At 45.1% G+C, this 25,452-nt stretch overlaps 1 protein-coding gene across 6 annotated transcripts; it reads left to right on the top strand.

The window, feature by feature from the left end:
- The first annotated feature begins 550 nt into the window (after positions 1 to 550).
- On the top strand, positions 551 to 24,134 carry jhy (junctional cadherin complex regulator). 6 transcript variants are annotated; one of them, XM_035626773.2, is made up of 9 exons: positions 551 to 1,068; positions 5,156 to 5,547; positions 8,638 to 9,250; positions 12,680 to 12,775; positions 14,273 to 14,697; positions 14,787 to 15,051; positions 20,920 to 20,991; positions 22,306 to 22,434; positions 23,344 to 24,134. In XM_035626773.2, exons 2-9 carry the CDS (start codon positions 5,201 to 5,203, stop codon positions 23,551 to 23,553), a joined length of 2,157 nt encoding a protein of 718 aa, XP_035482666.1. In that variant the 5' UTR covers positions 551 to 1,068; positions 5,156 to 5,200; the 3' UTR covers positions 23,554 to 24,134. The 6 variants fall into 6 exon arrangements, with proteins under 6 accessions (XP_035482666.1, XP_035482667.1, XP_035482664.1 ...); XM_035626774.2 differs by having other exon boundaries at positions 551 to 1,085; positions 5,159 to 5,547; XM_035626771.2 differs by having other exon boundaries at positions 552 to 1,085.
- The last annotated feature ends 1,318 nt before the right edge of the window (positions 24,135 to 25,452 follow it).

Below are 25,452 nucleotides of genomic sequence, written 5' to 3'. Positions count from 1 at the left end.
ATGTTTTTTCATTGAGCCATACATGAATTGTACCTTTGAATTGTGTCTGGGCTGATCCTGAAATTTTAGAGAGGGTTAAAATCTTAAGGTGAATGAAGCTGAGCTCCAGTGTTTGCAGGAATTCATCAAACTGACATTTAATTTCTCATAGCTGGTGCTCAACAGGGAAAAACTGCATAGGTTTTATATTTGTCATAGACGTACATTAGCACCAGTACATTTACTGTGAAGTATACTTGTTTGACTCGTACACTAGACAAACAAAGGCCCTTCACAGCGCTGCTAAGAATATCTTGGATGACAAATTAACCAGAGGGAAAATTTCTGTAGAATGGAGTGTTGATCATGGGTTTTTATACACACCGAAATAATTAGCCACAAGAAAATCAGAACAATAGGCGATAAACTTCAAAACTGAACACCCACTGCACCCATAGGTCAGAATACATCACTAGTTTAATTTACAGTTCACAACTTCAGTTAATGTGGATGATTTAAAAGATCCAGTGCTACATAAATTCCCAACCATGATGCACCACTGGACTGGATCACAGAGCTGTAGCCGCCTGCACGGGGTCGGTCGGTATCATTGTGTATGTGCGCGCGTGGTGTCTGGTATATCCGTGAAGTCGATTGTTCAGATTCTGAGCTTTCACGAGGAGCACTTGAAGGCAGCTTGGGTGGGTCGGAACACACGAAAGACGAGATCCGATTCAGGGGACCAATCCACCCGAACCAACCGGATCCCGAGCCGACGTCCGGACCGCGGTCGCTGTGGTGTTTGTCTCCCCCTGCTGGCTGTCGGGAGGACGGATCACAATGCTCGCGCCATGTTTGCGTCACGTTTCCATGGTTGCGGTGTTGCGCAGGGAACGGACAGCGGAGCCGACGGAGGGATGCCGGGGAGTATTTTTGAACGAATTGACGTAGTTTACTTTTTTTTTTTTGTAAGAGTGTCTTGATCGTCACACTGTTCGGTGCTGTGGCGACAGAAAGGCAGATTTAAGTCCTTGGACCGTGACGTGGCTTCGTTTGGCGAACGTGTAGCCAGGCGACCTGAAGGGTCACGTGAGTATAAACCGTCGGTAAGTGACGATACAGACCCAGACAACGTTTCTGTTAGTATTAGTATCTATCCTCCCGTTGATTATCACTCTCTCTCACTCTGATGCCCGCAAAGCCACGAATACTTTGATTTTACTCACAAAAACATTATTTAAGAATACTCAGCTTTGCCCTCTGTCCTCTTGCAAATGTAATGACAGGTACTTCAGGTTTACATGTCTGGATGAAAGAAATATGATATGATATGATGATGACACGTGTATTCCTCGAGAACATTTTGTTTATCAAAGGGAAGTGAACTATTCTTTCCTCCTCAAACGTATTAAAGCAGCGCAACCTTTTTAACATGGGACCTTGTCGAACGCAGTTATTACTCGTGACATTATTCCTCTCCATTTGAGTAGTGCTGTAATATGGCTCAGTGGGACACCTGTGGGAACCATCATGGCTCCACCCTTGATTTTGTTTTGTCTAGTTTTGCTCACATTCTGCTCAGTCAGTCCATCATTTGCTTCTCACTCATGTCCGTGTGGAACCTGGCAAAGACACATCTGTTGAGCCAAGATGGCGGGATGAGCAGTTGCCCTTTTAGAGGGGCCTGGGGGAAATATACTTGTGGCCTTGCGATGATCATTTCAGAGTGGAAAAAGTGGAGAAAGAAGTTAGTAATGCAGCAAACACACAAGCTGTAATGTAAGATTGAGAGAGAAGATTGACACAATGCAGAGACAAAGTGAGTCCTTGGAGGAAAACAAACAAAACCAAACCCAGAAGATGAGACCCCTGGTTAGTCGTCCTGCCTCCGGAAGAAAGGAAGATGCAAGAGAATAAATTAATAATCTCTGAAATAGTCGACACAGTTCATCGCCTGCAGGCAAGAAAAATTTTGCATCATATAGCAAAAATGTTGAGGCCCAACGTCATCCACTTACCAACAACTAAATGTAGGAAAAAGATTGCAAAGCTTGTTTCTCTTTTTCTTGTTGTTGTGATCTTCCTGCTCGGGCCGCGACGCGACCCCGCGACCTCCGGTATTGGAGTCCGACGCATTAACCACTAGGCCAAAAGAGCCATTTGTTTTGTTTTAGATTTACAGAGCCTGGGCTGAGCCTAAAACCCACATTTTTTTTGGCGCACGACAGCTAATGGACGGTGAGGAAATATTTGCTGATATTGCTTTAGAATCGCTTACTGGCCCCTTTAAAGTGGGGTGTGCAATCATGGAGGGTCGGAGAACTGAGTTTTGATTTATGGACACCACAGAGACAAGAAGATGTCAGGTAGCCTGTACTATACGCTCGTTATTTTTTTTAATTTGCTGTCGTAAGTATAAAAAAGGTGTAGTGCAATGGGGCCTGTCATTTTAGGAGAGGAGGCTCATTCTTGTACCAGTGCTGCTGGCAACATTATTGTTGCAATTATGCACCAAGTTGATGCTTTACTTGATTACAACTCAAGGGTTTTGTATCAGTTAATTCTGAACATAATTTCTATTTTCTTCAGGGCATTAGGTTTTATGTTGAAATCTGAACTCATAAATGTAGATACATTTATTAAAGCCAAATAGAAATGCTTAAAAGAGATGGACATGTTTTGTGTGTGTGTGTGTGATTTTGACATTTCAAACGGCCTGTTTAGATGTTGGAAGGTGATCTTTACCCATGACTTTATTTCAAGTGGCTCCACCTTGTGGAACAGCAGAACCAGTACAACTAGACCAAAAATGCATTTCCTGTGGAGGAACTGCTCTGGTTCGATGCATCATACAGTATGGCTGGCATGAATTTGGATGAAGGAGTATACAGGGTAGGGAAAGTGGGAAATGGGCAGTTAGGGGACAGGGACGGACAATTACAGGAAACGCTGAATATTTTGGAAAGTATGAAAGTTATGAATAAGTTTAATAGAAGTCGGAATGTCCTAATTGAGCTGAACGTCATGATGTTTGAATGAAGTTATAGGTTGATCAATGTGGAAGGAGAAGAGGGCGAAAACAAAACAGGCTTTGGAGAGTTACATAACAATGATGAACAAAAAAAAATGATGCAAATGTGATGTCATCCCTGTTGATGCAATGATCAAAGAATCAAAGGCACACACACACACACACACACACACTCCTGCAATCGGTGATCACGTAACGTACAGTGTGCCGGACAATACTGGGGAACTCCCCCATCTGCTCCAAAAGTGTCAGAGTCAGGGATCAGCTGCGGCTGAAGGTGAGCGAGAACTCTGCCAACTTTCCAGAGACGGCAGAAGGGGACATGTTTGATTTTCTGGAACAGACTTTTCAGAGTGAAATAACTCATAAGAAGGATGTTATTCAAGAGCAGTCAAAAAAAATGTTTACAGTCTAACTGAGACTTAATAAATTGTTATTATGAGTATTGATGATTATGTTTGTATAATGCAGTAGTTTGTTGGAACGCCTCTCACTTGGAGGGGTGGAGTGTAAGTCTGTTTGCTTCCATATTAGTCACATTGCGTGAAAAAATGATGCGTGAAGAGTGAAAATTGTGGATATGAGATCGAATTGAAGAGGTTTCTTGTGAAGATCCGCTGAACATGCCCCCACTTTCACACTGATGTCAAAGTGTGAGAAGGGCTGAAAGAGTTCACTTATAATATTTTTGAAACGTTTGAATGGGATTTGAAAGTAGAAACATTTCAAGGGTTGAATGGAGTTTGTATATTTGGGAAAGTATAACAGTTATGAAAACGTTGTATACAAGCCAGAATTTCCTAATTGAGCTATACATGTCGAAGTTTGAATGAAGTTTTGGGTTGAAACATGTGGAAGGAGAAGAGGAAAACGAAACATTTTTGACCTGTCACAGAAGTCAAAGCATGATGGCTGAATGCCATCTAGTTTGTTTCACTGTACACAGCAGTGGGAGAAAACTTTAACCTTTTAACTCTGAATCAGTGAATCGCGGAACTTCTGACACCAATGATGATTCACAGAGTGAAGTCATCATTTCATAATTGTTCTCATTACAAATTAGGAACCACCATACAAACGATCAGACACCACCACCTCAATACCACATACCCCCCACCAGGGTAAAGAAAAAGTACAAAAGTAAAGAAAAAGAAAAGGGCAAAAGCAAAAATATATCAATTTAAAAAAAGAATCAACAGTAACTTAGACAGCGCACACCTGATCAATGCTCAATCCGAAGTAGCACGACAATTAACACATGACGGAGATGGATTCCAGGTCCTTTCAATTGTGTGAGCTGCACCAGACAGGGTCAATCTCATTTTTTTTCCAGTTTGAGGAAAAAGAAACACTTCAGCAGAATCAATCTCCTTGCCGGCAGAGTTGTGAACGCTGTCGTGTGTTAATGAAAGGTCACATGGAGAGGGCGACGCACCAAATAGAGCAGTGAGAAACATTAGGGACACGTGACCCCCGGTAACCCCAGTTACCCTAGAGATTAAGTGTCAAAGATCTCATTCATTCACCAGAAGGTTGGTGGTTCCATCCCCAGCTCCTCCAGTCCAATTGTCCTTGGCACGGTATGATAGAAAAAGAGCGGTATATAGAATGTGTGTGTGAGTGAATGCTCTGAATAGTGGATAAGACTAGATTTAATACAGTATGTCAATATGGATACAGTCTAACAGTGCCTGTGTTCCCATTACATAGACTAACATTAGTACCATCACCATGGTGACATGGTGAGGATGTTGATGTTCCATATTGTATGTTGTGATTTGGCGCTATACAAATATAATTGAATTGAATTGAATTGAATGCTCCCATCAGTGGACAATTTATTTATATTTTCCTGAAAAAATGCAAGTATATAAGAGTCTTGGAAATATTACAGTTTTGGTTGAGGATAGGCTTCACACATTATATATGCTATTAATATTGCAACCTTGACCTCACTATGTAAAGTGCCTTGAGACAGTGTATGTTGTGATTTGGCGCTGTACAAATTGAATTGAATTGAATTGAGTATGTTAGACTTACACGTGCAGATGTTTAGTTCAAAGACCTGAGGCGAATGCTCAACACAAGCTGCGGCACCGGAGGCCACTGCTGACCTTGTTCACTAAAAGCTACAACTTTCCACAGTAGGTAGCCAGACCTTCATGAAGCAGACGCTCTACCTCTACGACAATGAGAATGGACAAAAGTGGAAAGATGTGTCCGGAGCTGCAGACAGAGCCGGGGAGACGAGGCGCGCCGGTCAACCAGTGGGAGTCGGGCGAGTGCGACGCGGAGAGCCCGGCCCAGGAGAGAGCCCACCAACACCAGCTGCGCCACCGCGACCGCCACAGATATCCACTGCCTGTGAAGGAGAACCTGGAGAGCCTACAGCAGGGAGACGGAGAGGAGGGCGATGAGACTGAAGATCTCCACATATATGATAGCCTGGAGTTGGCATCGAACCCCCGCGCCAAGAGGAGCCCTGCCCTCTTGCAAACGGAATATTTGGACACGCAAATGGATGAAGGAGAAGGAAGGTAGGTGTCACCACAGCTGTTGTGGTCTCATTAGGTCATCAATTCACATGTAGGCAGGTTATCTGTGCTCCTGTCGAAAAAAGGGAAGAAAACCTAAATATAATATTCCACTGTCATAAATGCACTCTTGGTGTACTTCTACACTTCTATGAAAGGTACAACTTCGGAAAAGGTCCGTCACACCAGGCCTTAGTGTCGTGTTCGAAGACAGGACTGGTGAAGTGTGTGTCGCCATTTGTTCTCTCGAAAAGACAAAAAACTTCAGGAGAACAATACAGTGCGTACGTGCGTCTCCCTGCCCTGTCTGTCGATCTAATCTCTAGGGCTGCAACAAACGATTATTTTCATAATCGATTAATCTGTCGATTATTTTCTCGATTAATCCATCAGTTGTTTGGTCCATGAAAATGTAATAAAATGGTGAAAAATGCCGATCGTGTTTCCCAAAACTCCAAGACAATGTTTTGTTTTTGTCCACACACCGAAGACATTTGGTGAACTGTCAGAGAAGAGAAAGGAAACCAGAAAATATTAATATTTAAGAAGCTGAAATCAGAGAATTTTGACTTTGATTTTTCATAAAAACCACAAAATATTTGCCGATTAATTTAGTAATCGATTACTAATCGATGAATGGATTAACTGTTGCTGCTCTTCTAATCTCTAAATCCATTCATTCCCATGAATGGGTTGAATATGAAACACAAATTTCCACTCCACCAAAAGATTATTCTGTAATTTGTTTTTCAAAGATCTGTTCATTGAAAACTTTTACGATGAAACAGAAGTTGACGTACAAAATTCAAAATATAACAAATAGCAACACAACACAGAACCCCCCCACGTTGTGTGTGTTCAATGTGAGGAAGTGGCATGCCAGGCCACTGACATCAGGCTTTGGATTAACACACTTATATGGATTTGACTTTTAACAGACTTCTGTTGTGACAAGAACAAAAAATATCACCAGACTTACTATGGGACTCTATATGGTGTTCTGCAGTTTGGACAGTAGATGGCAGTAATGATGCCAGTGGCAGCGTTGCTTTGGGCCGCCTGTTGAAATGGAACCTGCACTCTCCATTGTTAGGCTTAGGGTTTCAATCATTTTTGTGTGATTAAAACTTAATTTCACGTTGGGCCATTGCAGAGATTAGCAGGGTATAGACACAATCTGGCCTCGTCATTGGCTGTCGTCTTTTTTTTAACGATCATAATAGCATATCATAAGACAATATGAGATATTCACCAGTGTGAGATTTGTGCCCGACCTTGCTCAGTTTGCCCATTGAACTGGACCGTCACGTCCACTGTTTGCGACAAATTAATTAAAAGTAAGCGGATAATAGTGCTGCTTAGATGGAATACGACAAGGCGAGCGCGGCGGCAATCAAACCCTTTACTTTGCAGCAGCACACGGATGATAAAAGACAAAATAGCCCTCATTCATCACTCCACAATGAAACCGTGTCGGCCGCTTAATGAGATGCAGGCACTGATCGTACGCTGCGGTGAGAATGGCCTAATTCAGGTGCTTTGAGAATAACAGCTTTCATTTGAAGGGAAATTAGATTTTTGTTTTGTTTGGGCGGATCACAATAAGTGGTCACTCGTGGTCCATTAACAGGGATCATTGTTGCATTAGAGGAGATCTCTCTTTCACGGAGCAGAGGGAGGCCTCTGTGGCGGGGACAGCACCTCATCTGTTTCTGCAATCTTGTCGACGCGTACACGGTCGTCTCTCCTTCTCTTTCCTTCAGCGCCCGCCTGATAGTCATCTGCCTGACAAAAACGGAGAAGGGGGCACTCTCCATTTCCCCGTCATTAACCTGTGCCGATTGATGCCCGCCAAGTGTGGGTCCGCGTCCCAAAGTACATTGTTTCAGAGGAAAATGAACGTGACATTTTCGAACAAAAGGCTCCATTTCATCGGAGTGAGGCAGTGGGGACAGTCCCATTCCCATTATCATGTTCTCATAGTCCTCTCCACTGCCTCCTCAAAGCCGGTAAGCCTTTTCACACAATGCCCATCGCATAGTTTACAAATCCAATGGGCATTCCTCATTCAGGCAAAAGATTCCTATTTAAACAAGTCCATTCACCCCCCCCCCCTCACTCCAAAATTGTAAGAGGATATTTGAGTATAGTCTGTATGACCATTTTTTCCCCCACATTCAGTGTTTGTTACTATGTTTCGCTGGCTTTTGTAATTTGTGTGTCTGCGTCTTGGGCAAGAAAATAATGGGCCGTGGCGTTGTGCCAGAGTTAGCGGCATCACGCCTATGGCTACATGTTGTCTATAATGCATTCTCCAACTTGTTTGAGTCCCAGTCATTAGAGAGACATCCCTTACCCTTTTGGCCTCATCGAAGTGAAGGGCCCTACACCTAGGCAACCCCCCCCCACACACACACACACACACAACACCCCCCACATGCACAACATCACAGCAGGAGAATTATGCTCCCCTCGTCCTCCCAGTAAGCACAACAAAGAGGCTCTCTGCCATTTAATTTAATGAGATCTTTTCATCACCATCAGAAAGGGCATTTTAGCCTGCAATTTTCGGGCCATTTCATAAGCTGAAAATTGCCGTTTGTGAGCCATTCCCCCTCTAGTAGCTCTCAAATACGCTCTCATTAGTGAGCTCGGAAGGTGAAAATACGAAAATTATCTGTAAATACAGGCTCATAATCCCCCTCATCTGTTTCAATTTCAGAAGTCTGTGATGAGGCCTAATACTTTGTTTGAGGACATCATCATTCTAATAACGGTGTAATGCCTCTTGTTCCTTTGACCTCTTGCTTCAGGACTATGTGGCATTCAGATGTCTGCAAAACTTGAAATGTCATTCATAAAGCTGCTTACCAAAAGTTCAATGACTCATTTTGCAATTAAAACTATACTATACATACCGCATACGGTTATATATTCTTGTATAATTCCATTTAGGTTCAAATTTATTTTACGTGTCTATGAAAGAGCTTAGCATTTGAACTATGACACAGTGGTGACAAATTCTATCTCAGGCTTGTTGTGTTTGGAAAAAAATGATCTTGTCATTCTGTTGTGTGTCCATAACCAAAACAGCCGGCTGCTCTCCGATGACGCCTATTCTGACCTGCGCCATGACCCCAACTGGAGGACCGACCTGAAGAGAAACGGCCGCTTCCTCGAGAGTCCGCAGACGTCCGTCGAGGAATTGGACCACGTCTCCGTAGAGGAATACGCTCAGCCACACGGCGACAGACAGGGACGGGAAATGAAGGGAGGATACAGATACATTGCCGACGCAATTCCACCTGTTGTGGTGACCCCAAATGTGGCCGACGAGAAGTCCCAGAGGCCGCGTCGCCATCACCCAGAAGATGGTCAGACTCCCCGGTGTCACGGCCACGCTTTGCGCGAAGCTGACCTGTCAGGGGTTTCCACGAAAGAGGAAATAGACGAAAGTTCACAGATGAGAACCAGAGAGACGCGTGGGAACAGCTGCGACGGCACTGCTGACAACATTAGCAGATGCACACAGAAAACGAGCACGTCCGCACCGACGAGCTCAAGGGTTCCGCCGAACAAAAAGCAACAGCGACAGGAGGGCATAGTGGAGCGCAACAAAATAACCCTGGGACGGAACACGTCCAAACGTGGCTCCTACGTGAGGCGGCATGCTCTCAAGCGGGACACGCCCCGCAATGTGGAAGAGGTGAGGACAGGGTGTGCTGTTTTCTCAGCCTTTCTCAGTCTGTCGATTGTTTAAAATCCCAGACTGAGAATCGGCTATTTGAAATGTGACGAAGACACGCTCTGTGGCAGCGCTGTGACAGGCACGCTCTCCAAACGGGTTGCAATGACGCAAACAGACACCAGGAGCTGCACTAGTATAGATAATGAATCTTGGAGCGTCGAGCTGTTGTTGATTCGGGAGGAAGTTCGCCAGGCGGGGGGGGGGGGGGGGGGGGGGGGGGGGACGACAGACGAACGGGACTGGAATATATGATGTCCCAGTTGGAACTGTGAGGGTTAATAGTTTGCGTTTGGTAGCATCCTGTGGACAGATGAACTACATCCAGTGAATCTACTGGCGTCTTTGGTTCCCCGTCTTTTTAGGGCTGCAACTAACGATTATCTTCATAATCGGTTAATCTGCCGATTATTTTTTCTCGATTCCTCGATTAGCTGTGTGTTTTGTTTCGTCCAGACACCTAAGATATTCAGATTGCTGTCACAGAGGAGCAAAGCAAAGACAAAATATTCACATTTAAGAAGCTGAAATCAGAGAATTTTGACTTTTTTTTTTTCATTAAAACTACTTGAACCAATGCATCGATTATCAAAACAGTTGCCAATTAATTTAGTAATCGATTACGAATCTTTGTCCTCTCGTGATTTAGGTTTGTCTGTTTGATGGACAGAGATGGTGGATGTTGTGGTTGTAGTTATTAGCCCCAAACGGCTATTGGCAAGTTTTCACTTTCGGGCAGTGACTGCAGTGTTCGCAGTATCAGTGAAAGTTTGCCGTGTGGTGTGTTTTTGCGGTGACTGAACCCTGGCTACATTCAAATAGCGTTAAGATGTTTTTAAACATAATGGTCAGTTCTTGTACGGCAGATGACCCGTATTTACTGCGCACGTCACCAGCCGTCAGTACAGTTTCTCTTAAAAGCTTCTTCTAATCTTGGGGACAATATTAATGGTCGGTTGCTTCCCCCCCCCCCTCGCATCAGCCTTGCTTATGCTTATCTACTAACATTGTTGGCCTCTATATGACTTTCATTGTCATCTCAGCCAACATACTAAGAAGAATATCCTACGATATCCGCTCCGGCCCAGTCCGGAGAATTAATTTGCCAAAGGAGCGTGGCTGTTGTCATCTGCCTCTCCCCTCCACCATATGAAAAGAGCCATGTCTGGCAATGCAGTGCTTATTATGAGTTGATGTGTACAACAAGAACATCAGAGACGCATGGTTACCAATAGGCTCTTAGACATCCCTGCACCTGGCACAGTGGCATAATTGGCCGGGATGGCCCACATTCCCCATTTGTTGGGCCACAAGACTGTTTGCTGGCTATAATACCCCCAACCCCGTTCACCCATCTGAGCCCCAGCCCTCCACAATGTCTCATATCATCACCATTTACATAGTCAAGAGCCGTTAGCTTTGTGCAATGGTAAACAGAGCCGGAGCCTTCCCCTCGCCTGCACCCTTGTGTTTTCTCATTTTCCCTCTGAATTCGCTTGTTAGTTCTCCATTGCTCGGCCTCCCCAAAGACGCGTCTCACTTAATGAGGGACACAGGCCATAAAGGAAGGGGGCACCAATTTGCATGTAGTCTGTGTGTGTGTGTTTTTTTTTGTTTCATTACAGGATTAATCTATGAATCTGATGTGCTACAGCAACAGTATAATGTATGAGCGGGGCGGAGACCAGAGTCAACAGTGTAGACCTGAACGAAATAGTTCAATTTTTTTCTTAAATTATATTGAAGATCAAGGCAATTATATGTTACATGTTTATTTTGTTATCTTCTACAGATTTTTTAAAAAAAATCCATTACTGAATGTTGGAGAGAGAGAGAGACATCTTAAAAATATAAAAACAACATTTCAGAATTAGGATAACCACACATCTTGTTATCACAAAGTTCGCTCTGCTTCCTCCAACCTACTCTTGTCTATTGCTCCTTGCAAAAAAGACCAGCAGCGCTCCGCGTACAAATCGCATCAGTTTCACAGATCAATACGGGTCTAGACAAGCCAGTTAAAAAATACCTCATTTGGTCTTTTGAAGGGAGTGGCCTTCTGAAGGCAGCTTGTTATAATTAGACGTGTTATTAAATGTACACAATTTCCTAATGCAGCAAATGTTTAGCCCCGGCCAAGTGGCAGAGTGGCCGCAGCAGTGATTGGCTTCGTCGGGGCTCGGGTCTCCTTTGATAAAGACAGAAGTAGCAGATCAATCTTCTGCTATTGCACTCAGCCCTCAGTGTCCCTGCTCCTCTCGCAGGCCTCTCACTTCAAAGCCAGGGGGAACATAATGTACAATCTTTTAATAGCTTTAGACCAAAGCTCTGGGGAGCTCTCTGCCACTGTATACCCTGCCTCAGTCTAAACACCTAATCAAGATTACCTGGGCCGGCCACAATAGCAGCTAAATGCAATTCAAGATCCACGGGCCCCTTTGAAGTCCTCATTGCGGGAAAAGCAGATGTTTCCCCGGGTACAGGAGGTAATACAGCGGGCTGCAATTGCCAGACTTTGTTGTGACATCGTCTCGCCGAGAGGCAATTACAGGCCCAATTTAGTAGAAAAGATATTACACAGCTTACCATGCTCAAAAACGCAATACAGGCCGGATCATTTGCTCCAACTGATTGGGGTTTTTTATAATGGGTGACAAAAGGCAACGGCAGGGGGGCAATGGGTAAAAGGTGAGAAGTGCAAAGTGTTTGTGTGTGTGTGTGTGTGTGTGTGTGTGTGTGAGTGCCGGACACGCAGTAGTCACTGACACCTGCTCCCCGTCTTCAAACAGCCACTCTGCCCTTGTTTGTCCGTGACAGCACCCAAATGTCCCAAAAGTCACCCCGCCAGTTTCAAAGTGACGCATCCGTTTTGTTGGCGAGTCAATGTGAGGTTCAAAAGCGTCAAACTCAGCTTGAGAGACGAGGACAAGGGGCAACACGTTTTTCACACTTTGTCCTCTAAGCGTTACAGTGGCATTTCAGCCAATTAGGTGCGATCACAAACACACTTATTGAAAGATATGCTACAACTGGATCCAGTCATTCCCCGTTGACCTTCACCAATTCAACCTCGCAGGAATTACCGCCATTCCATGAAAAAGCCCTCAGCCCGTCAATACCATCGATCCACTCAGATGCTCCTCTGCCACTGGGGGGGGGGGTCCTGAAGTTCACTAAATGATTTTCATTACAGCATTAACAGCACATATTTCCAAAGCCACAAAAGGACACATCAGGAACTGATGTAATATGACGTAGCTGGAGGAGACGGGCATTTAGAGTAATGGGTGTAACATTGGTAGCCCCGTGTAGGTGTGTAGGTTTTAACAATCTGTGATGTGCTTCAGTTCTAGTTCACAGAGATAAACTATATATGTGTTCTGTTTAAAGGTGCCCGAAACTCTGGAGGAGACGGCCCCCACAGGAGATCAAGAGGACAGCTCAGACCCCGAACTGACGTTGCTCCACAAAACACAAGAGTTGCGGGTAGGAACCCCACTAATCTTTTTCACATCTAGTCAAATCTGGTAAAAATGTTGCTGTATTGTGGATGTGGAATCTCAACTGCCTCACCTAGCTTCTGCACAACAGGGATGCCATCGCGCCCCCCCCCCCCCCCCCCCCCCCATGTTAGATTTCGTGTCGGGGACGTGGACCCCAGTCACTGATGGCTTTGTCTCACCGGGCTCGCCTGGGGCGATTAATGCCGTAATGAAAAAATAAAAAGCAGAGTCGGAGTGAAAAAGGAGAGGATTATTATTTCGAGCACTTGAGCAGCCACCTCAACACGGCCAAGCCGAGGAGTGTAAACATGTTCCCACTGGAATGGCAGGAGCCAGCGTTTTGCCAAATCAGCGGCATTAGATGCATGAGACGCTCGCTCGCAGACCTCCCGCTAAATAATTTGGTCCGATCGTGGAAGGAAGAGAGCCAGCCCATGTTCCCGGGAAAGACTTGTGCCTCTCGCTCAGAGCTTGTGTGTGTCTGTTGTTGTTTTTGGCGCTTCATGCCTCACACAACCCTTTGGAAATACTTAGCATATCTCAGAAATGCAGAGGAGTTGAAAATATAAACGTCCACAGTTGGTTTGCTGACATTAAAGGGCCCATATTGTCAAAATTGAGATTTTTTTTCAAAATAAATAAGGTCTAGTGTCTGTAAGTACCGTTAGAGTGTCAAAACGGCCAATAAACAGACAACACACAGCCTGCATTCAGCAGCAGTTTTTTTTTTTTACGATGCCGCAGGACCTCCGTATAATTGTGATGTCATAGCGACGCAGTCACTGCCTTCAGCCCCGCCCCCAGCGCTCACCCGTCATTCCGTTGCTGAGCGATCAACAACACGAGAAAAATCAGGAAGCTACATCATTGCACAGGACTCCGAAGGATATTATTACAAGAGACCAGAACTAACTGAATTATTTTAACTTTGCAAAATAAAGTTTAACTTTGCAAAATAAAGTTTAACTTTGCAAAATAAAGTTTAACTTTGCAAAATAAAGTTTAACTTTGCGTCTTCCGCCTTGCGGGCCGCAGCCGCTGACACCGGTTACCGATGAATTTTGTGTAGTCGGGGAGAAGGGAGATAGTTTCTTCAGGGCAGAAGCTGCCTCACTCCGGGACAGCACCGTCAGAGCCGGCTCTGAGCACGGGGAACAGACACCCGGTCAACAGAGGCGGTGGTTGGCCTGGCTGTGCGTCGCTCAGACAACAGTCGGCCAATCAGAAGAGAGGCTCATAACATTAATTAGACAGGCCAAAGTTTACCTGTTTCTTTGCAGAGCTCCTTAAAAAAAGCTACAAAACTATATTGAGATGTTTTTTGGTACTAAAAAAAACAAATCTTAAGGATATCAAAACTTCAAATAAAACACCAGAAAGGTGACAGTGTGGGACCTTTGAACCTTAGTATTCCAGGTGGGTATAGATACCTCAATGAAAAAACGTGATTCTTTAACTGTTAATCCTCCTCTAACCTCAGGTCACCCAGATCAGCATGGGGAAGAATGCCGAGCGGAAAGAACACCCCGACCCCTCTGAACAAAAGCAGTCCCCTGCCGTGGCGGTCAAAGCTGAGCGGGGGGACTGTTGGAGCGTCCCGTCGGCACAAGCAGCCGCCGTGACCCCGCTTAAACCCCAGACGACGACTTCCTCGCAGCCTTCGCCCCCCGCCTTCCTTCACAACAGCCTCAACACTTCATCGCACCGTCTGTCATCAATCCAGCAGAGGGGCCGGGACGCCGCCATCGACTCGGCATCCCTTCACGGTTATCCTCACTGTAGGCCCGAGTCTGAAGTCCAACTTGCCTTGTTCACAGGGCATCAAGAAAAAACAAGTCCTGGACAGTCCTCTCACATGTCTCGGGAGGTGCCACATGCACTGAGCAGCCCTGAGCAGTGGCAAAGGTGAGGCCCTTGCACAACAAAGATATTTCATTTTAAGGATCCCATTGTCAAAAATCAAATAACAGCAGACAATAACACTTGTGTTTCAGGACAAGCGCATTACAGTGGCAATCGCCCTGTGGAGAAGAGGAGCCGAATTGGAGTTTAGATGAAGTCCTATCCGAACCGTGTCCACAAAGCCTCCCCAGGTCTCCAGGCTCGTACACGGTTCTCCCGCCGATAGTAGGGAAGCCACTGGCAGGAGAGGAGGCTGCGCCGAGCGCCGGTCAGACGGTGAACACAGCCGACCCCTCCGACAGCTACCTCGTTCAGATGGAGAGACAGAGGCAGCTGCGGGCGAGAGCTGCCTACAAGGTCGGTGTTGAGCGCGAGACAGGAGAGCGTTCACGTGTTTCTGCTCATGCTGCCCAGTTAAAATGTGCATAGCACACATTGTCCATAGAGTCCCATCACTAACACATACAATAATTCCATCCTGTCGCCCTTCTTCTTGTTTGGGGCCTAAAGGAGTTCCGGCTGCAGTCTGGTTCTTAAAGGGATAGTTCAGTGATTTTGAAGTGGGGTTGTATGAGTTACTTATGCATAGTTATTATGTGACCTTATGGAGATGGGGACCAGCGATGTCATTTAACAGAGTTTGGAGGAGAAGTGGAAGTACCGAAAGTCGGAGCTCTACTGTTGCAGAGGGGGACCAACGGAAAATTTCTTTTTCGCCACATTTTGAAACGTTACCTAAAAAAAAAATATCCGTTCACTTGTACGCTGAAGGGCGTATTTTTATTATTGCGCGCCAACTCGCGCCGCGGTAGCTCTGAGTCGAACAGCTGATTTGCGGAGTGATACGCTGGTTCTCTGACCGGGGCGAGTTGGCGCAGTAATACCTGGCCGAAGTACGCTTGATAAAAAGTGCAAACTTAAACAGCTGTCGGGCGGCAAACTGAAGCAGTGCAAAAAATACATCCTTTAGCGCACAATTGAACTGATATATATATATATATATATATATATATATATATATATATATATATTTAGGTAACGTTTAAAAAATGTGGAGTAAAAGATGTTTTTTCTGCAACAGTAGAGCTCCGTCTTTCCCTACATCCACTTGTCCTCCGAACTCCGTAGAATGACATCGCTGATCACCATCTCAATAAGGTAACATATTAACTATGCATAAGTAACTCATACAACCCCACTTCAAAATCGCCGAACTATCCCTTTAATGCTGAGTCACCAACGTTCCGTGATTTTGAATATCACGGTGTCACTTCTGGGAAACAACCACGTCGTCGCTGTGTACGACGTGTTTACAAAAGCGACTGTGGCGTAATTACTGCTACTCATTTGTCCCCGTGCATTTCTAAACTGCTTTGGGCTCAAGGGGTCACAAAACCCACTCGGCACACACACACAAATAAGAACACATTATGCAGTTTTGCTTTACAAAAGTGACACATGAATTCTTCAGTCGAGCGGGCATTCCCCTTTAATCCACCCCCACACACGAGAGGTTACGCAAATAAATGCCCCTTTGAAGTCGCAGAAAATCCCTTCAGCTGTCTCCGTGCGGGGACGGCCTAATCCGGCAGGAGTGTCCCAGCGACAGAGGGCATAAAACATCAGGTTAATTGTCTAGCTCCGCTAAGATACACTTAATTGCTATAAGATGATGACTACATAAAGCGCAGACCTGCAGGCTCTGAAAAGCCATTTGAAGATGTGTTAGAGGGTAAGGTGATTAGAAGGGAGAGAGTCTGTGAGGCGCAGGGCCACTAAACATGCCAATTTGCATTTAATGATTTGGCTGGAGTTGTTTTTTTCACTAACCTTCAGTTTGGTAGCCTGCTGGACACACTGCTGGCCCTGGTTCAGGACGAAAACTCCAAGGTTGTGTGTTTTTGAGTCTAGATGGACAGAAAGCGGGGCTTTTGGAAACGATGACACAGACACCTGCATTCACTTCCTGATTGGCTCCTTCCAGTCACTACTCGACTAGCAGTGGCGAATGCAAAGCATTGATAGAAACTTACTGTCGACAACATTTCCAATTTGTCGTCGGTCCAAGGAAAGAATTCCCTGCTCTTAATTTTCACTGTTGTTGTTTCTTGTATGTAGTATTTTCCGTAAGTAACAACCAACTGGTAGTAGACACGTAGACAATCTGCTATGCTCTTCTTGACAGAGATCATTTTTTGTTTTAAAACAACAACATTCAAGTGTGGACGTGGCCTGAGCTGTGCAGTGACAGTAGGTCCTGAGTGGAAAGCGACTCAGCAATCCTGCCTTTCTCCTGGGTCCCCGTCACGTAGACGAGTTTACAGCTTAGGATTCATGCCATGGCTTTAGAGAACACCTGTTAGACAAGACACACCTAGTTCTGGTCTATACTTTGGCTGATAATTGTAATTTAAAAAAAGTTATAATATATTTATATTTATATTGTGTTAATAATACTTGATCATATATATAAATATCTAGCATCTCTTAAATAATCATGGAAATCATAATGGGAACATTGGTCTATCTATGACCACCATGGTCTGTCTGCACCACCCCAGTAGGTATTAGTATTTTATTAGTAGTATTTTGGAATATGAGCACTAATTGCCCCACATTAGATTAAACAGAATTAACAAAATTAAAAATGTAAATAATAAATAATAATAACAGTAATAATTACAGTTAAATTAATGACGATAACATTTTTTAAAAATAGATATTGTGATAATATTGTTATGTGAATTCTTTTGGGCATGATAATTGGATAGTGACAACCTCAGCACTGGTGTAAACTGTCAACAAACAACCATAAAAAAAATGTATATATATATTTTAAACATCGCTTTTTTTTAACCACCATGCTATAATACCATAACACACGTGAACTGTGTGATTTGTGTTTGCTCAGATGAGCACTTCTCCTCCCACGCTACAGCGAAAACAGTTGAGCGAGGGTGGACGCAAGAAAGGCTGGAGGGTCTGATTAAATGCTTAGGGTTGTGTTCACACTGGAACCCCTCACACTGTCCCCCCGCGGTGCCCACCACTCCCCACCCCTTGACCTCCCATTGCTCCCACCATGTTAGCCATCATGTCTGACAAGATTACAGGCTCAATTTCTAAAGCAGTCTGGCTGCAGTGCCAGGGCATGAAAGCAGATGAGTGTGACTTAGGGGTTGTGTGTGTGTGTGTGGGGGGGGGGGGGGCTTTGGAAGAAAGGTACCCCGTTGTGTCCATGGACGATGGCTGAAGCAAACTGAAATCCTCCTTCCGAAAGGGAGCCAGTGCAATCTGGAATAATTAGCCCCCTTTTGTCTGCGGCAGCTTGAGCATCCACCCCTGTACACACACACACACACACACACACACACACACAAACACACACACACACACACACACACACACACACACACACACACACACACACACACACACACACACACACACAGTCATCACCAGCACCTGCAAAGTAACAGTGTAGTGGATCTACTTCTGTCTGTGCCCGTATCACTTGTATCACTTACGCTCAGCTCACCATCAGTGTCCCTGAGAGAAGCACCCCACTATCACATCATAGCCTAATGAGGAAACACTGCAGACCTGCCCACCGGCACGCATTCTTCCAACCAATTAGGCATTTTGACATCAAAGTACGGTACGATTTGTCGTTCTAAATTACGCAATAAAGCCGGCGACGCCTGTGAATTTAATCATAATGTCTGCTGCTGCTCCACAGCGCTGATCAGCTGTTTATTCAAAATGTATTAATACAGACGTGTCTAAATTCAGCACTGCGTGTGAGGCTGATCAGATGAGACATAGGACACAGGATATATAAAATATGTAGAAATATGTCTGGAAAATTAACTTAATTTCTTTGAAGGACAGAAAACATATGTATGATAGTGGAAATTAAATGAAAATCACAATGACAGGCAGAATTATGGTCTTAAAAATATGAGGGGAAACTCATCTGAAATATTGCAATATAATCTGTCATGATTTTATACAAATTGCTACCTTCACATTCACTAATTGTTCTGTAAATAATGATATTTTCCAAAAAAGGCTACTTTTCCCTCCTTTTTTTGTAACAGTATATGAGTTGGGGTCAGTGTCCATATGTGTTGTATAGGATTAATGATGGTGTTCATCATTCATATCCATACAACCTGTGTGTCCATCCATCGTCTACCGCTTTATCCATTTAAGGGTCACGGGGGGGCTGGAGCCAATCCCAGCTAACATTGGGCGAGAGGCGGGGTTCACCCTGGAACAGGCCGCCAGCCTATCACAGGGCCACATACAGAGACGGACAACCATTCACTCTCACAGTCACACCTACAGACAATTTAGAGTCTCCAATGAACCTGACCCCATACTGCATGTCTTTGGACTGTGGGAGGAAGCCGGAGAACCCGGAGAGAACCCACGCCCTCAACCTGTGTGTTTATGATTGAATTATTTTCTACAGCACACAATTGTTTACAAGATCATAAAGTCCTTACAGACCTAGGCTCCTAAATTACTGTCAAAGTTCACCAGATTGATAGATTTAACTTTGAAATATACAAAATTATCGGGACCTGTCGTCCACCCACCATAGTCTCTAGATATATTATTTGAGTATTCTCCAGAAGGTTGGCAGGTCGGACACTGTATGATAGTGTGTCATTTGCGTCAAAATCCTTAACAAACCCCTATGTGCTGTTTGCACTCTGTGCCACGTGATAGAATGTTTGGTTCTGATGCACACAAACTTACATGACCCTGACATGTTGAACATGCCAGTGCTAACATGCTGATATGAGCACTACCGGGTTTATTCACCATCACAGTTGAGCCTGTCAGCTAACGTTTGCTAATCGGCAAAAGGACAGACGAGGCTGGCGGGAATATCGGTAACTTGTAACAGTCGAATTTTATTGAATGTACGGCCACTAGGTGGCGCCTCCTTTTTATTTTTACTGTGTAGAGTGTTAGAACTGAAGAAGAGGTCCGCACATCGACTCGCCCCCACGAGTGACGACTCTTTTCTTCATTCTTTTAATTCGCACTGACTTGGTGTAGAACTGTGTTCTTGTGTGCATGTATGCCAACGAGCGACAGTGCCGCGAAGACCCGGCATCATATGGTCAGTGTGGTTATACAATCAAAGTACCGTCAGAAAATCCTGCTACCACTACCAGCGCCGACCAAACATTCACCCTTCACCCGTCCACAAATTACAGTAGTATAAGATCACCATTTTAATTCCATTCCTCCTGAAGGGGAACATGCATCTCAACCAGATTTCATAGCAAATCATGTGACAGTTGTTGTGACAGTTCACTCAATTCACTATACTACAAATATGTGAGGACGTGGCGCGGTGGTGCCAGATGAAAAGTCAGGGGATCATGAAAGTCATTATGGTACTGTACTTCGTCTGGGAACCATGAATGTCTGCACAAACCTTTGTGCCAATCCATAAAGTCACTGTTGAGTGAAAACTGGCCCGCTGGTGCTACGTGAAAAGACAGAGGATCACCAAAATCTGCCTGACGCACCCTTTTGGACATCTGTTACCAAATAGCATGGCATATTTCAGTGTGGACCAACATTGCTCTCCCGGGCGCCACGTCACAAGCATGGGCGAAAACACGAAACCTGCCCATTGTGTGTGTGTGTTGCTCAGCATGGAAGAGAATCAGGCTTCATCGGGTCAAGAACACCCCAAACAGATGCACGCGAGGTCACTCTGCCCCATGTGATCAGATCTCGTCTCGAGGAATACCACCTGAGGCTTTTTAAAACCTTTCTTGCATAGTTACATAAGCACTAAGTCTGGAGCTCTGTCAGATGCTCCTGATCCACGTGTAGTGTGTCAGCAATAGTGAAAATCTTCCTTGAATACCTGAGCACTTTCTGACAACCTCTTAAAGAAGTGGAGTCCATTTTTGGTTCGTACATTTGGACAAACAAGCAGGAGGCAGTGGTACGAGTATGTGGCGAGGACGGTGTCACTCAAATAGCGTCTCTGTCTCGCCATGTCGTCCGCCAGGCATTTCTCTATCATTCCCCGCAATTTGAATCCAATGAGAAACATGAAAATGGATCAAAATTGCAGTCTGAGATGTGTCGTTTGTGCCCCCCCCTTTGCCATCGTGACAGCCGTCAAAACAAGTTCAGTCCGACGAAAGTCTGAAGTCGTCTAAAGTCTCTCTGTCCGTCTAATCTCAGGCAGACGAGCAGCGGAAGACGGAGCTGAATCAGCGAGGTCTGCATCCCCACTACGCTGCCATTGAGAAGACAGTAAGTACTGACCCCGGGACTTTTCTGTGACCCTTTGACCTACACAACCACTTTGTGGTCGGTGACCCCCTTTATCCATGATGAATATGTTGAAGCAGCTCTGTAATTTTCTCTTTGAAAGACTGCTGAAAATGTGTTCTAATGCCGATTACTCCGACCCCCCCACCCTGGGGTCCTAAACGTCAAGTTAAAACTCCAGTGTCCCTTGATACTGACAGAGAGAGGAATATGATCAGAAAACAATATTGCAACCCTTCAGGTCGGTGGTTTTAACACAGATATAAATGAATAGATCCAATCAAACTGCACCATCTCGAAAATGGAGTAGATCATTTACCAATCAATGTGTCGTCGATCGATATGCAGGTAATATGAAAAAGCATGCAATAAGAAACATGTAAGAATTCCTAAATGATAGACCAGCCTCCAGAGACAGACCCCAGCCCAACCAGGCACATCCACACACACACACACACACACCATCTCTGCATTTGAACACAGGGAGGAGTTTCTCTAACCTTTTCTTCTTGATGAGATAAACAAAATATTCTCAAAACTGAACGTTAAAAAAAACAAACAACCTGTGTCACTGATTGAGAGAGAACAAAGAGCAGTCTCTCTTTATGGAAGACGCACCTGTAGCGTCCGTATCAGAGGTCAAAAAATGTATGATTAGAATTCCTTTTCTGCCTTTGAATCATTCTTCTGTACGTAAATCTAAACTCTGGACAATGTTTGGACATCAACGCACCCACTCACTCGCTGTGACGGTGACGGGCTCGGTCCACCGGGCGGGTGGTTAAATGTCCGCTGGAAACTGATCCACACGTACAGCTCCTCCGGGGTTAAACGTCCGGAAAAGTTCAGGGACGTCCAAGTTCGTCATTTAAAGACCCCCCCCCCCCCCCCCCCCCCCCCCCCCCCCCCCCCCCCGTGCTCTTCCACAAATGGAGTTGCGTGTACGGAGCAAATGAGAGCACCCCTGGGGAGCTAAGTGCCTCTTTATGCTTTGATATATCTTTTGTTAATCACCAGCAGTAAGAAAGTGAGGCTGTTTGGTCAGTTCACACTGGTCGGAGCCCTGTGCGTCTCCAGGGCCGAGCCCATTAGTGACCGATACGTGTAAACGTTAATAGGCCTGCTGAAAGGCTCGCTGTGTTTGGTTTTGTTGGGCTCCGCCGAGGGGACACACACAAAGGGAAGAGCCTTAAGGGAGAAATGGCTCCGTTAATTAAACCCCCATTTAAAATCTGCTTGTGTTTCTCCCCCCCCCACCCTCTCTCACTCCCTCTGTCACTATCTCACCATTATCATGCTGAGAAAATGAAACGACAGAGGCTGTATTCAAATGTGATCCGCGAGCAGAACAAACAGATGAGTAGGATTCCCTTTCTACCGGCCAAGGACCCGGAAGGCAGTGACAACAAAGTTCCCAGGATGAAGGTTTGTGTGCTTGTGTGTGTGTGTGTGTGTGTGTGTGTGTGCTCGTGTGTGTGTGTGTGTGTGTGTGCTCGTGTGTGTGTGTGTGTGTGTGTGTGTGTGTGCGTGCGTGTGTGTGCGTGTGCTCATGGTTGTTTGAAGGAAGAGTCACGACACTACTCTGTGGTTCCAGCTCCGTCCCTCACAAACGCTTTGGCAACGTACCGTGCCTTTACTGTAAGACAAGGAATTATTATTATTATGGATCATGCCCAGATGTACGCAAAAGCTTTTTGGACTTTTTTGGCGAATTTAGAGTCAATATGTTAACAAACTCCTACAAAATGAATCAGACAGACTGAGAACTCGATGTGTACAATCTGAGGCCTGCGTGATTGAAATCCATTAATAGTTTGCATTTCCTGCATCGTGGCCTCACTGATGGTGCCACTGCACATGCGTGGGGATGTGAGGGCCTGATATTTGCTACTCGCAGCTTTAATTACATCCGCCAAGGTGTTTGTTCACAGATTTCCATGAAACTTGGTGGAAGGACAGGACATAGGTCGACCAAGGACCAATGACCATTTAATTTTGGCACAGATCTGGACAAAGGGGCATATCTACAAATTTTTATGTTGCGGATCCAAATAAAAGTCCTTAAACGTGGTCTGGTAGGGGGGCTGTTGGGCCTTGGCTGAGGTACGTGCTCTACTGGGTGCCATTCTAGTTTTTACTTATCAGTAAAGTCCCACAACCATAGCATGTGCCTCATCCTCACAGAACTACAAGCATGACATTTTTGAAAGGTTGTGGGGGACTCACGTTCTCCAGACATTTCTGGAGGACCAGTAAAATCGTTGACTGCAGCTCGTTGAGGGAAATTCCACTAGAACATTAGCTTAGACGTATCTCTCTCTCTGTCACTCTCAGGCCTTGGAATATGCCAAGACCATAGCCAAACCCCCTGTCAAATCTCAACCGAAACCGAGACAGAGGAGCCAGACAGAGGGCGTCGCCGAGCACGCCCCCCACTCGCGGGATCTGGATTCGACCGAGCTGACCAGACTCAAACTTCTGAGAAAGCGGCATGAAGAGGAAAAGCAGGCCGTGGCACTCTTAGGGAGAGCGGATGCCGTCTGAGGCAAGGTGCACGGACACTTACTTGGAACCCACGCTCTGATAGATGTGATACCTTAGAGCTAAATCTGCAGAAATGAACTGTATCTCCACTGGCTACCGCCGGCCTGGGGCAGCCTGTGTCTTCTTCTTTGCTGTGGTGTGCTGGGGGCAGGGGGGGGAACAAGCTGGTGAGGAAGGCCAGCCCTGTGGTGGGGATGGAACTGAGGATGAGAGGAAAGCTGAGAGCGATCATGGACGAGGCCTCTCATCCCCAGCTCAGGAACGAGCTCCTGAGCTGGGGCAGCTCAGGAGCTCGTTCAGCCACGAGGAGGCTCCTTTGTGCCGCCAGCCGTCAGACTGCACAGCGCCACAGTCCGACTCTCTATCCACTCTATCAAACGCTCAACAATCTAACTTTTATTTTAATTTTATTTGATATAATGCACGGCCACATGATTGTATATAGTATGTGTTGTTGTAAATAGTGTTTGTTATTGGCATGGCATAGTATTTGTATTTTATGTCGTTTACCTCAGATTCTGTTTCTAGTCTACGTTATCTGATCACATTTTCCCCTTGTGCTGCCGTGTCGACTCTGAATTCCCTCTACGGGGGATCAATAAAGGTTCATCTCATCTTATCTTGTCGTATCTTATCTACCGTGCTGCGATTGGCTCAGGCCCTTCCTACATCCAGGACATGGTCAAACCCTCACACCCCAGCCCGTCCACTCCGCTCTGCTGCTGCCAAACGTCTTGCTCCTCCCTCACTGCGAGGGGCGGAGCCACCCGCTCAACTCACAAACCCGTCTGTTTCCTGTCCTGGTTCCTCAGTGGTGGAACGGAGCTCCGCGTTGACATCAGGACAGCAGAATCCCTTCGACGTTTCCGTCGCAGACTGAAAACTGTTCAGACTGCACCTTACTCCCTGAATCAAAAAATAACATTTAAAATAAAAAAAACTCTAAAATGGAGCGCTTGAAGCTATATTTGCTATTTGTTTGATCAATTATTATGGACTCTTATGATTCTCACACTTTTTGGGTAATATCTTCATGGTCTAATACACTTTTTGTAGTAATCTGTTCTCCAACATGATGTGACTTTAAATGCACCTGGCCTAGTGTCACGTGCATCTGAGCCGGTGTGTTGTTTTTTAATTTAAAACTCACACAATATTACCAACATTGTGTAATCTTGTGTGTGTGTAAAAGCCTGGTGATAAAATTGCACACAACATGTATGTCTTGTACATGAATGCCCCCCAAAAAAGATTTTTCCTAAATGAATAGATACATACATTTTAAAAAATAATGTGTAAGTATATTTTACAACAGGCACTCGTAAAACCTTAAAGAACACAAACAGTAATGATTCCCTCGATTTCATTTTTTTTTCTGGAATAGATTGCACCAAAATCCAGAGTATAATATATTGACACCGGTGAAATGTGACACCAGCTGTCACCATCTTCACTTCACAGTAGCTATGATGAGGTCTTTTGATGATTTTTGACCCAATTGGCTTTGCAATGTAGTTTGGTACATTCGACTGATTTGAATAGATACATTTATACACCATTGAGTACATATATGATGCAAATAGGACATGATGGTGTGTGGAGCTATGTACCTGTCCAAATAGTGTCTCCGACTGGAAACTGGCCCGAGTGAAATGGAACGATCAGTGATGAGTCATATGGAATCACCAGCAGCACCAACAGTCCGGCGCCGCATGGACACATGAGACACGGTTCCCTTTCGCTCATCACTGTTAAAATAATCTGAATTCTCTCTTCGCTCTGCTCTGATGTTTTCTCTCCGTCCACTCGGTCCTACCACAGCAGCTCCTCCGCCAACACGCACCACTCTCCCGCAGCTCATTTTACTAATTGAACCCTCAGATCATTATCAAAGCACTA

The sequence above is a fragment of the Scophthalmus maximus genome, chromosome 2, assembly GCF_022379125.1.
Source record: "Scophthalmus maximus strain ysfricsl-2021 chromosome 2, ASM2237912v1, whole genome shotgun sequence".
NCBI lineage: Eukaryota > Metazoa > Chordata > Actinopteri > Pleuronectiformes > Scophthalmidae > Scophthalmus > Scophthalmus maximus.
This window is presented reverse-complemented; position numbering and strand designations above follow the sequence as displayed.

Excerpts from the sequence above, each read along its gene's own strand:
- jhy (XM_035626773.2), top strand. The coding sequence starts at position 5,201 with ATGAGAATGGACAAAAGTGGAAAGATGTGTCCGGAGCTGCAGACAGAG. Across the intron at positions 9,251-12,679 it reads CGCCCCGCAATGTGGAAGAG|GTGCCCGAAACTCTGGAGGA; the intron begins GTGAGGACAGGG and ends TTCTGTTTAAAG. Across the intron at positions 14,698-14,786 it reads AGCCCTGAGCAGTGGCAAAG|GACAAGCGCATTACAGTGGC; the intron begins GTGAGGCCCTTG and ends CTTGTGTTTCAG.